Raw genomic sequence first — 13191 nt, forward strand, 5'->3', positions numbered from 1 at the left:
ACAGCGTGGTACTTTTATTCCCCTTCACTGAGCCCCATTATGCTTCGATTAATGAAAAGGAAGTCAGAACAGAGGAGCTTTCCCTTCCCTGCTTACTGTACTGGACACATCTTATTTATTCTTTTATTGAGTTTCACACGGGAGGAAGTGACTGAAAAGTGATTCCTTAAAGCCAAAGCCTTTCAACCACTGGCATTCAGAGAAGGCCTTCTCCAAGGCAGCTGTCAGTGCAGGGACTAAAGGCTTCCCAAAGAACAAATAGGGGAGCGGGAATGGGTAGATCTGTGCCCTTTGCAGCAAATGCGGAGCCTCTTTTGTGTCCAGTGCAAGGGGAGAGAGAGAGTGAGCTCTAATTGAATAAAGAGGAAGGCTATTGGGTCCTGCACCTGGTGAAAAAGACCCGAGCATGCTTTAATTATGGCCTATTGTTGACGAGCCTTTGGTGGGTGTGAAACTGCTGAAATGTGGAGCTATTCAAACAGAGGTCAGGCCTGGGGACCTCACAGCATAATGATTAACAAGGCAGCAAGCATTCAGGCTCAGCCAGCCAGAAACAATAGGAAATTGGCAACAGGGGCTGGGAGAGAAGAGGAGTTGAATACAAAGAGAGCCAGGCCAGAATACCCACGCTCTCTATTTTTTTGTCCATTTGAAAAAAACCCAACACATTTCCTTCCCTCCCCCAACACTAAGCCTTTCAGCTTCCTTTAGGAGAACAAGCTAGCAACAAGCCAGGCTATTTTCTTTTCCCTTTTTAAGAAAACACCCTGTGACACTCACTCAATAAAAGTATGTGCCAGATCTCAAACATTCTCAACACCTCCCTCCTGTCTCCTCTCATACTGTGAAGAGGCCAGAAGGCTAGTGGTCCAGAGTACTGTGGCAGGGCTGGATGGGGGTGGAATTGGCCTCAGGACAAATCTCCAGGAATAGAGGGTTTATTCATGTGTCCCAGAAAAGAGAACCTAAGTTGCAAGCAGGCGGGTTAGTTGATATACAGTGTGAAACTGGCAGGAATTAAAACACGTGGCCCCTAAGACGTGAAACGTTTATAATCCATTTTATGGAACCCTGTCTTCCCAACGTCCTGCAATGCACTGTGGCGAGTCTCCCAGGCCCTGCTTCTTTTCTCTGTTCTCACTTGTCTCTCCCCAACTGCCACTGGAGCATTGTTTGCGCCCACGCCCTACTGCATTGTTATTCTGCCATCCGCTTGGCATGGGTCTATCCACAGATCATACTGACAGCCACTATGACGCTGCCTGGGCTGGTGTCACGCTGAGACATGGGACTCGGGTCTGATAATGACGCCAGCTGAGAAATGGGCATTGTGTCCATGGGCCATTTCTTTTCACAACCTTAGTTCATGTTGAAAAACCCAAGAAATCATTGCTAGCAACAAAGACTGCAGTTAATTTGGGTACCTGTGGCATGTGTTAATGTATAACGCACAAATTAAAAGAAAAAGAAACCCCATTGAAACGCTTGCTGTTCTAATAATCTTTTAAGGTGCAAAGAAAATAATGGATTTGTGGGGGACGGGGGGTTGTTTTGTGGGGTTTTTGCCTTCCCTGTTAAAAGGCTTAAAAAGTGTGTTAGTTTTTTTAATTTTATTTTTAAAATGAATATTAGAAATTCTGAAGTTCTGTCTGCTGAAAGGCACTTTACTGCCTGGAGATTCTTTAAAAATCTTTGATGGTTTCTGGTTTGCTTGTTTTTATTAAGATCCATGCAACTCCAGTAACTGATGAACATTTTGAAAATTAAACTGGAAAAAGGCCCTCTTTAGTCAAGAATAAGAATGACATGGGGAGATACAACCGTATAATTATGCCAGTATAGTTATGCTGCTAAATTTCTCTGTATAGATGAGACCTTAGACTGTGGAAGTCGTTGAGGCCAAAAATTTAACAGGATTCAAAAAGGGACTGAACGTTTATGTGGATGACAAGAAAATCCAGAGTTACCACACTAATTATAACAAAGTTCTGGAAAGTCTGTTAAGCCTCATGTTTCATGGCTTAAGCTCGTATAGCTGACTATTAGACATCAGGATGAGATGAGACCTAACTTGGAGCACAGATTATCCCACATCTGTGTACTGTGCGATTCTTACACCTTCCTCCAAAGGATCTGGTACTAGCCACTATTTAAAACAATATTCAGCTAAATGGACCTTGCATGTGACAATTCTTATGACCCCTATTTTTGTTGTTTTAAAAGGCAAAACAAGCTTCTCTTTGTTTGAGGGGAACTTTTCTCCTCCAGGACTTCTTCATATAGCACAAAGAATTAGAAAAGAGCATAAACCCAGATTTTAAAAATCCACTGCAGGTCACCTTTAAAGTGGCAAAGGGGATCAGATTGGAAAGCATCAGTTACTTTCTTTAGCGCAAGAAAAGTCATGTAAAAGTAGTTGGCTCTGCTCAGACAAAGTCTGCTTCGCTGCAGTGCCAGGCTTACTGATCACAGAGATGTACAGCAAGGGCAGAATGGGAAGCTCTTTGTAAGCTGTTCCCAAACTTTTTCCTTTAGTTCTTTAATGGCGAGCCCAGGACTGAGAAATTGATTGTGAGCTTTCTTTTGTCTTCTCCCCAGGGACCTGGACCATAACGAGATTTCAGGCACAATAGAAGACACCAATGGGGCTTTTACAGGCCTCGAAAACCTAAGCAAGCTGTGAGTAGCCCAGCTTTAGAAGTTCTGTTGAGCTCCTTACGTGAAGGAGGTGAGGGTGGGTGGGGAGGGGTTCGTATACAGACTTTGGGAACAGGGAAAAATCTGAAGAAAGTGTGAGACGTGACAGCCCCTAGACTCACTAAATGGGAGTAAACGCCATTCCTAGGAGCATATGTTTCTGTTGCATAGAACCCCATGCTGTTAGAACAGTTGAATGTTCACTCACTTAATGGTGGTAGAAACAAGCTCATGGATTTGTTCTCTGTCAGATTTAGCACACCTCAGTTGCACTTTGTCCACAAAACTCAAGGGAAAAAGCTTCCTTTCACAAAATCACTGAGTGATGCTCAGCCTCTAATCAAAAGGCAATAATAAATGAGAGAAAATCTCAGGGTTAGGCTTAATCCATCTTACACTTCAGAGTCTAAGTGAATTGGACAAACATCTGTCTCTTAAGGGTTTTGCTGCTAGTTTCCCCCCCACCCCAGGATATGACCCACCAGTTTCATTAGTGATGCAGTCTTTGTGCAGTTTTATTTACGAGTGATCTTGTGATTACTTTTTAGCGCTCACGTGGGTGGTAATGATACGCATCTGTATTGGGCCAGAACTGTCAAAGGGATAAAAAGAAAACTGATTCTGTTTCAGAGGAATGTGCAAGAAAATATCTATTGCAGATATTTGTAGATGGCTCGAGCTTTGCAGGTATTCAGCCCACTGTTGATTTCTGAATTCCTTGTTAGATTGTTCCTTTTCTCTTTTGGAGGGATTGCATGGAGAAGGATATTTGAAATCAGCTACCTATAATCAATCCCGTCGGGCAAGTTTCTGACAGTTTGTGACTAATTGGGAGTCTCTTTTTTAATTATTATTTCTTGCCTCTGTTTGAGTTTTCACTCCCTTCATCACTGTCTCTGATGCTGATATGCCAGGGGTGCACTGTATGATGGTAGGCGGCTGGTTTGAATCTCAGCAGGTGGTGCATTATCACTCTGTCATTAGAGCTGTTTGGGAGAGAGGCTTCAGTGGAGTGGTTGGGACCTAGGTTGGGGTTGGAGAAGAGGGACTTGCCATCGTGGGTGTAGAAGTAATTTGATCAATTTAAAGGAGAAGGGGAGGTGGGGTCGATGGAGATGCAGGTGGGCGAGGATGGGCAAAGACCAGAGTGTAGAATGAATCAGATGGTGAGGGAGAGGTTGAGAACAGGAGTGCGGGAGATAAGGAGGCGGGTGAATACTGGTTGGAGATGAGGCGGGCAGGCAGGAAATTCAGTCCCTGGAGAAAGCAGGGAGGAGGTGCCAGTGGTGGGTGAGGGAACTTCTTGGCTCGTCTTGTTGATAGTCACCTTTTATCGGAAGAAGCAGGTGACGTCCTATATGTGGTAGGAGTCAAATGGGGGCAGTGGGAAAGTTCAAGGAGGGAGTCAAAGGGCGTATTTTAGCGGATGGGATTGTGGGCAAGGGAGTAGATGAGAGTGGGAAGGCTGCACGCTTGGCAGGGAAGATGGTAGAACAGTAGGAACAGAGAAGAGCCCAGGAAGTCTTCATGGTTGGTGGGCTTCCTTCAGAGGCATTGGCACAGGAGCTGGAGTAGAGCAGCAGCTGCTCGGGATGTGGGTGTCGGGGTTAGGGGATAAGAAAGGTTAAGGCCTGAAGAGGGGCCAAAGGACTCAGAGTGGAAGAAGGGAGGGGAGTGGCGGGAGTCACAGCCGAGGGGCAGAGAAGTCACGTGAATGTTGCTGGAGTGGGGCTTACATGTGGGTGAAGGGGTGGACGGGTTATTGGGTCTCTGCTTGGGTTATCCATTTTGCTTTAAAATGTAAAGGAAACATGATGTGCAGATAACCTTTCTTGAGGCACTTTGGTCACATTCGGGGCCTTTCAGCTCCAAAAGGGCCTAATTTCATTCATCATCACTCAAGCCGGGAGTTTGAATTTTGTCTCGTGCTTCAATTAAGTGTCATTCCGACTCCCAAACTTTTTTTTTTTTTTTTTAAATACCAGCCTGTGTGCTAAGTATTGAACTGTCTGGTATAGCCTTCTCTCCCCCCCCCCCCTTCCTCCTCTTAACCCGTCAATAGGCTTTAAACGCATTAGCATACAAAAAAAAATGGCACTTCAGAGGAAACCTTCCAGTGCATTAATAATCACAGCTCTGTGGAGATTGCCTTAAAAGCTGCTCCCCTTTGATCTGGCATGGATTAGTCTCTGAAAGGATTTAGCCATGAGGGTGTGTTGTTCAGCATAATGAAGGTGTTAAATTGGGAGGGGGGGAGGCCAGTCACTGTAGCCTTCCCTGAATTATAGATGAAGCTCTCCAGAATGGAGAAGGCAGGGCTAAATTAAAACATTGCCTCAGAAAAGGGAGCCGAGAACCACTGAAGCATAAAAAGCATCAGTGGAGTCGCTGGGGAGCCACCCGTTCCCTAATTATTCAAGCTGCTAAATTTAACCGTTTTTTGATGGCTCACTCACTTAAAGACCTTTGTGCAGGTGCAAAGCTGGCAAAGGGGGAAAATGCTACTTTCTAATGAACTGCTTGTGCAGGGTGTCATTATACTTCTTTAATTGCAGTGTGGAGGTACTGTTGCCAACTTGTTTGACAGTGGGAGAGCAAGCTGGCTGATTGCAGGGCTACATGCCACGGTGCTCCCACTCCAAAAGACCAGACCCCTTTGAAGAGGGTCACTGGGTTTATAATCATTTCATAATCAGAAAAGTGGTTATCTAGGGTCTGTAAGGAAATAGGAATATGTATTTGAATGAGAGTTTGCAGGAGTATACACCAGCTTCTTATTACAACTTTTCTGTGTATTTCTCATGTACATGGCTATGCAGAATAGTTGCATCCAGTTAGATGCACATACAATAGTTGCATTTAAACAGCACACACACACATATACACTATATATGTAAAGGTGGGTAAAAATCTCCACCTCTGATTTTTAAGGACCAAGATTCACTGTGAATGGTGAGCAGGATTCCCCAAAATGACCTAACTAAGCGATCAACTTTATTTTGAACACTAACATCTAAATTCTGATGGATTGCTCCTAATTTAAGGAGCTCAATAAAGATTACAAAATATTTTCACCAAATAGGAACTTCTGCAAAGTGGCTTGCAAATGAGTATGCCTTTTATCAGCCATTAGGGACAGCCTATGGCAGCTGTCTTTTATTCTTCTGATTAAAAAAAAAAAAGAGAGAAGAAAAGACAATCTAGGGAATGGCCTCAAACTCTCTGAAGATGCAACTATGGTTTTATGCTAAACTAATTTTGACCATAAAGGAAGGAAGGTAGGTAGGTAGGGGTGTGTGTGTGTGTGTGTGTGTTTGTTTCCCTGTGGAAGATGGGAAATAACTTTGCCAGAAACCTAAGGTTTGGTTGTACGTGTTGTACAAAGAAAGACTAAGAACAGTAATTGGTTTTCCATTAAATGTGTGACACAGAAATTTACCATGAAAATTGGATGACAATAGCCAACTCTTGCTGGCGTGCCTGTAGTAGAAAAGAATTATGGGATATCTCACCCGGGAGGAGACAAGATTACCCATTGTTGGGGCCCTGGAACGGGGAAGGCATGAGCTAGTGAGCTGAGGAGGTGCATGGTTTGGAGGGTAATGTAGTTTTGGCTAGTTGTGTGCAGTTTTCCCTTTTTAAATCGTTGTTGTAAACTATAATTAGCTGCATTTGCTCTGTAAGGATGATAGTCATAGACTTTAAGGCCTGAAAGAGCCATTCTGATCATTCAGTCTGACCTTCTGCACATCGCAGACCACAGAACCTCACCCACCAATCCTGTGAAAGACCCCTAAACTCTGGCTGAGCTACTGAAGGCTTCAAATCATGATTTATAGACTTCAGGTTACAAAGAGACTCCACCATTTACTCTAGTTCAAACCAGCAAGTGATCTGTGCCCCCGAAAAAGGCAAACCCCTTCCCCTCCCCGGTCTCTGTCAATCTGACCCAGGGAGAAATTCCTTCCTGACCCCAAATATGATGATCAGTTAAACCCTGAGCATGTTGGCAAGACCCAACAGCCAAACCCCAGGGAATCCCCATCGAGTGTCGTATCACTGGTCGCTGAAAATAGCAGTCATAAATCAAGTTGGCTACATGCCATTGAAGGCAATCTCATCATACCATCCCCTCCATAAACTTATCAAACTCAGTTTTGAAGCCAGTTAGGTTTTTTGCCCCCACTGCTCCCCTTGGAAGGCTGTTCCATAACTTCATTCCTCTGATGGTTAGAAACTTCATCTAATTTCGAGCCTAAACTAGTTGACCAGTTTATATCCATTTGTTCTTACGCCAGCGTTGGCCCTTAACTTAAATAACTCCTCTCCCTCCCTATTTATCCCTCTGAAGTATAGAGAGCAATCATATCTCCCCTCAGCTTTCATTTGGTTAGGCTAAACAGGCCAAGCCCCTTAAGTCTCCTCTTGTAAAAGTAGGTTCTCCATTCCGCTGATCATTCTGGTAGCCCTTCTCTGCACCTGTTCCAGTTTGAATTAATTTCTCTTAAGCAAGGGAGACCAGAACTGACACAGTATTCCTGATGAGGTCTCACCAGCGCCTTGTATAATGGTAGTAATACTTTCCTATCCCTACTGGAAACACCTCCCCTGAGGCATCCTAGGATTGCATTAACCTTTTCATGGTTGCATCACATTGGTGGCTCATAGTCATTCTGTGATCAAACAACAAACACAGGTCTTTTTTTTCTCCTCTGTCACTTCTAACTAAAATGTCCCCAATTTATTTACCCAAAATTCTTGTTGTTCGTTCCTACCTTACATGACCTTACATTTTGAACTATTAAATTTCATCCCATTTCTATTACTCCAGTTTTCAAGGTCATCCAAATGTTGTATGATATTCCAGTCCTCCTTTGTATTGGCAACACCACCCAACTTTGTGTCATCTGCAGATTTTATTAGCACACTCCCACTTTTTGTGCCAGGGTCTGTGATGAAAATGTTAAATAAGATTGGTGCCAAGACTGATCCTCCAGGAACTCCACTAGTAACCTCCTTCCAGCCTGACAGTTCACCTTTCATTATGACCCGTTGTAGTCTCCCCTTTAACCAGTTCTTTATCCACCTTTTCACTCTCCTGTTAATCCCCATCTTCTCCAATTTAATTAATAATTTATCATGTGGAACTGTATCAAATGCCTTGCTGCAGTTCCTTTATTGGGAAAATCAGTTATCTTCTCAAAGAAAGAGATCAGATTGGTCTGGCATAATCTATCTTCTGTAAAACCACGTTGTATTTTATCCCAATTACCATTTACCTGTATTTTCTTATCTACTTTCTCTACAAAATTTGTTCCAAGACCTTGCATGCAACTGAGGTAAAACGAACGGGCCTGTAGCTTATGGGATCATTTTTTTCTTTTCTTCAAAATAGGTACTATATTAGCAATTCTCCAGTCATCGGATATGACCTCAGAGTTTACAGATTCATTAAAAATACTTGCTTTTGGGCTTGCAATTTCATGTGCCAGTTCCTTTAATATTCTTGGATGGAGATTATCTGGGGCCCCCAATTTGGTCTCATTAAACTATGTGAATTCTGTCTGGGATGTGGTCATTTCTACTTCCACATCCTTGTTCCCATTAGTCAACCTGCCACTACCCTAAAGCTCCTCTTTACCCTCGTTAAAAATTTAGGCAAAGTACTCCTTTAGGTGTTGGGCCATGCATAGATTATCTTTAATCTCTTCTGTTCTCACTTTCAGCCTTCTATGAGTCACCCTGTATCCTCCTGGGGCTCTGAACTCTGGCTGTCTCCATTAACTCTTTCCCTCTTGTAGGACTATCGGCTCTTCTCTTCTTCCTTGTCCTCTTACCTTCTGGTACTGCCTGCTGCACCTCTTCATTTCTCAACTTGATGAACCTGTTCCTCAGCTCTGTTTCTCCTTTGCTAGCCTGTCTTTTCCTCCACTTTGTTCTCAGGGTTGCATGCTTCCTCTGGCCGCTTTCCTCATCCACCAGTCTACTCTCGGAGTTCTCCAGTTAAGCTTGCATCAGCAAAACTTGAGTTTTCTCTTCAGGCTCCTCTCTTCTCCCCTCTGTTATCCATTCAGATCCCTTTCAAAACTCAACCACAGTTTCTACCTGCATCTCCAAACCTTGGATCGTCTCTTCCATCAGATGTATCAGGCAGCACCTCATACGAAGAAGCACCTTTCAGGTGCCTGCTCCAGAATAATGTACATCCTTCAGCTTCCACATCTAATCATCTTCCTTGTCTCTTCCATTCCTTGGGTCACTACCACTGCTGCTTCTGTAGCTGTCGTAGCTCCTCCCCCCTCCCCCAAATTCCCATTCAAAGTCTCTGTTTTCAGCTCTGTGTGCTGCTGGCTGGCCTCTTGGCTGCCTTCAGAGCCCTGCTGACTAGGGAAGACTCCGCTGGGATCAGCGGCTCTGCAGCTCTCACAGCACGCTGCCCCCTACTGGCCTCTGCAAACTGAAAACAGAGACGACAAACCAGCAAGCAAAAGCAAACCAATACTCTCAAGAATTCACTCACTGGCCCTAAGGAACAGGGGGCTTGCCTCTGTCTTCCAACAGATTTCCACTCAAACTTTACTGTGTCCATGATTCATGGCTCCAGGGGCCACAGACCTCTGTGTATGGGTACAGAAAGGGTCATGACCTGCACGCCAGTCCAGGGGTTGGAGTGTTGGCTGCGCCATTCCCTGCCCACCATTACAGTGGTGGATTCTGTATCCTCAAGCCATGCACGGTTCTATACTCAGGCTGGTGCAAGACCTGCAAATTTCACTCCAAGTAATTGCATCACTGCAGTTTATTCTGTCTCCTTGCTTAATCACCCAGCCAGTGCAGTGAGCTCTAATTTTTGCAGATTTTCAGTGTGCCATCAGTTTTGTATAGTGTTATCCGCTAAATGGTCTGGGGTCTCCAGGGTGCTATTTACACAACTTGATGGGATTCTTCAGAACTACCCAAACACGTTTTGAAGATTGTTTTCTGGAACTCCTGCAAATTACCTGAGTTTGATAGACTTTTCAACTGACCAATCAATAATCAGCTGGATTGGATGCAGTTGAGAACCAAACTGTAAGAAAAGGTGTATCTGAAAGATGTACCTTGCATAGCAAGAGCTTGGAAGAAACCTTCTAAATATTGACCCTTACTGATGTTTATTAAAGGCATTCAGTTTTTTAAGTGAACCCTTCTACTGATTTCAGAGGGGTAGCCGTGTTAGTCTGTATCAGCAAAAAAACGAGGAGTCCTTGGGGCACCTTAGTGACTAACAAATTTATTTGGGCATCAGTTTTCATGGGCTAAAACCCACTTCATCAGATGCATGGAGTGAAAAATACAGTAAGCAGTATATATTACAGCACATGAAACGATGGGAGTTGCTTTGCCAAGTAGGGGGTCAGTGCTAACGAGGCCAAATCAGTTAAGGTGGAAGTGGCCTATTCTCAACAGTTGACAAGAAGGTGTGAGTATCAGCAGAGGAAAAATTACTTTTTGTAGTGACCCATCCACTCCCAGTCTTTATTCAGGCCTAATTTGATGGTGTCCAGTTTGCAAATTAGTTCCAGTTCTGCAGTTTCTCATTGAAGTCTGTTCTTGGAGTTTTTTTGTTGAAGAATTGCCACTTTTAAGTCTGTTATTGAGTGTCCAGGGAGATCGAAGTGCTCTCCTACTGGTTTTTGAATGTTACAATTCTTGATGTCTCATTTGTGTCCATTTATTCTTTTGCATAGAAACTGGTTTGGCCAATATACATGGCAGAGGGGCATTGCTGGCACATGATGGAAGAATTGATTTCACATTGATAGATGTGCAGGTGAATGAGCCCCTGATGGTGTGGCTGATGTGGTTAGGTTCTGTGATGGTGTCCCTTGAATAGATACACGGACAGAGTTGGCAACTGGGTTTGTTGTAGGGATTGGTTCCTGGGTTAGTTTTGTGGTGTGTAGTTGCTGGTGAGTATTTGCTTTGGGTTGGAGAGCTGTCTGTAAGCGAGGACTGGCCTGTCTCCCAAGGTCTGTGAGAATGAGGGATCATCCTTCAGGATAGGTTGTAGATCCTAGATGATGCACGGGAGAGGTTTTAGTTGAGGGCTGTGGGTGATGGCTAGTGGCGTTCTGTAAAAGCAGCAAAGAGTCTTGTGGCACCTTATAGACTAACAGACGTTTTGGAGCATGAGCTTTCGTGGATGCATCCGACGAAGTGGGCATTCACCCACGAAAGCTCATGCTCCAAAACGTCTGTTAGTCTATAAGGTGCCACAAGACTCTTGGCTGCTTTTACAGATCCAGACTAACACAGCTACCCCTCTGATAGTGGCGTTCTGTTATTTTCTTTGTTGGGCCTGTCCTGTAGTAGGTGACTACTGGGTACCCTTAAGGTTCTGTCGGTCTGTTTCTTCACTTCACCAGGTAAGTACTGTAGTTTTAAAAACGCTTGATAGAGATCTTGTAGGTGTTTGTCTCTGTCTGAGGGATGGAGCAAATGCGGTTGTATTTTAGAGCTTGGCTGTAGACAGTAGATCGTGTATGTGGTCTGGATGAAAGCTAGAGGCACACAGGTAAGTGTAGCGGTCAGTAGGTTTCCAGTATAGGGTGGTGGTTATGTGACCATCGCTTATTAGTACTGTAGTGTCTAGGAAGTGGATTTCTTGTGTGGACTGGTCTAGCCTGAGGTTGATGGTGGGGTGGAAATTGTTGAAATCCTACTGATAATTGCCAATTGTGAATATTTATAGAAAATTGGTACTTTGTAAATATCAGATTGTGCTGTGAGCATCATGATTTGTGTTCTTTGCAGAACACTGCCAATTATCTCCTGCTTATTAGCACTGAATGCTGATCCACAGGAATGCTGATCGTTCATGGAAGTTCGAAAATATATTCATTGTCCCTTGGGACAGGGCTCACCAAGTGATGTTTTGTTCAGGACCCTGTTGTATTAGGCAATTTACAAACATGCATAAAGAGACCTGCCCCCTTTAAAGATCTTGCAGCTCCTGTATGTGCTGAAGTTCAGCTTGTCCTACAGGACAAACAGCAGTGAATAAATTATTCCTCTTCTGCTAAAGGTCAGAAGTGGAAAGTGTTGCAGCGATAGTCCAATACCTTGTTAAATTGGCACTGCACTTAATTCTGTCCACAACCAGCCATCGCAGAATACAGGAGACCTTCTGTTACTCAACAAGCCAATTTCCAAGTACCATCGCAAACCTGCCTCTTGATGTGATAGGGCGCATTCTGTTTCATACTGTCATCACTATTAAATTGTAATACAGATAAAAGCATTTCATTTCAGGAGGGGAAGATGTGCACGCTTCAGCCCCTTAATCTCTGTGCAGTTCAGATTTCCAGTGCCTTACACTGGACACTTTATCAGATACAGTCACGCTAATTGTGTTCTTTCTTTTGCCTTTTCTTTCTGTTTATCTGGCACTGGATGTTTGGAAACTGCAGAACTCTGTTTGGAAACAAGATCAAGTCAGTGGCCAAGAAAGCGTTCTCAGGCCTGGAGGCTCTGGAGCACCTGTGAGTAACCCACCATCCTTTGCCGTTTGGAACGGGGCCTGCCAAAAATGGCTGAGGAGGTCTGCTAGCAATTTAATAGCGTCTTTGTAAACTGAGAAGCCGGTCCATTTGTGGGGGCCAGCTGCTTCCTTCTCATTACAAGTCAGCTTCAAGTTTGGCCTTTCTTTGTGCCAGGAACAAAGTTACAGCACATATGGCAAATTTGCATGCCCTTAATTTTTTGATTTGTATTGGGATAAATATCTCCTTGACTCATAATACGGTTACTCTGCAGGCTGTTTGCAGCGAAGCCGTGTTTCAGCCCTGGCTGTCGCTCCCCCACTCAGCATTCCTCCAAACTCCGTGACGAGACATGTTGAAAATGACGAGCTTCCGATACAGAAACAAAACCTCTCATTCAGCATAACCACTTTTTGAGCTGTTCGCAGGAAACCAATTTGGCTATAGCTAAGCAGTTCTTCCCGTCTCCTCCCAGGGCCGATGCCTCTAGCAGTGATTCATCATTAGTTTCCTCTTACGAATTCAGCCAGGTTTAAATATTTTGTTGCTCTGTGTGATTTATTGGATGCTGATCATGTTGATTCTTAGGCCACTGGCACCAAAACAAACAGTGAGGAGAAAGTGTGTTTTGGAGGGGTCAGTAATGGCTGTGGTTGCAGTTGTACTGAGATTTGCACTTAAAGCAACACTAAACTCCTATTGTTTCACACTTCAGTGACTGAGATTTGAGTCCAAATTTTGGCATAATCCCTCTTCAAAGGACAAGTGGTTTTTTAGTAAAATATTGATGAACTTCTGCAAAGGGAAGCATTTAAAAATACTCCTTTTTGGAAATGTTTGCCCCCTTTTCCTCCAACTAGCTTTAGAAAACCTGAACAAGCACGTTCCCCCCAAACACGTTCTAGTATCTTCTCAGATATATGTCCCTTTGGAACATTTATAATTAAGCACATAGATGGATATAGTCCTC

The 13191-nt window shown here is 43.9% G+C and overlaps 1 protein-coding gene across 2 annotated transcripts in view; it reads left to right on the forward strand.

Moving 5' to 3' along the window:
- Positions 1-13191, forward strand: part of LRIG1 (leucine rich repeats and immunoglobulin like domains 1) — a 130113-nt gene that overhangs the window by 102869 nt on the left and 14053 nt on the right. For both annotated transcript variants that reach the window (XM_039546645.1, XM_039546646.1), the window contains exons 9-10: positions 2599-2679; positions 12150-12221. In XM_039546645.1, coding sequence (XP_039402579.1) covers positions 2599-2679; positions 12150-12221 — 153 coding nt within the window. The remainder of the gene's footprint in view (positions 1-2598; positions 2680-12149; positions 12222-13191) is intronic.

Source organism: Mauremys reevesii, linkage group 7, assembly GCF_016161935.1.
Source record: "Mauremys reevesii isolate NIE-2019 linkage group 7, ASM1616193v1, whole genome shotgun sequence".
NCBI lineage: Eukaryota > Metazoa > Chordata > Testudines > Geoemydidae > Mauremys > Mauremys reevesii.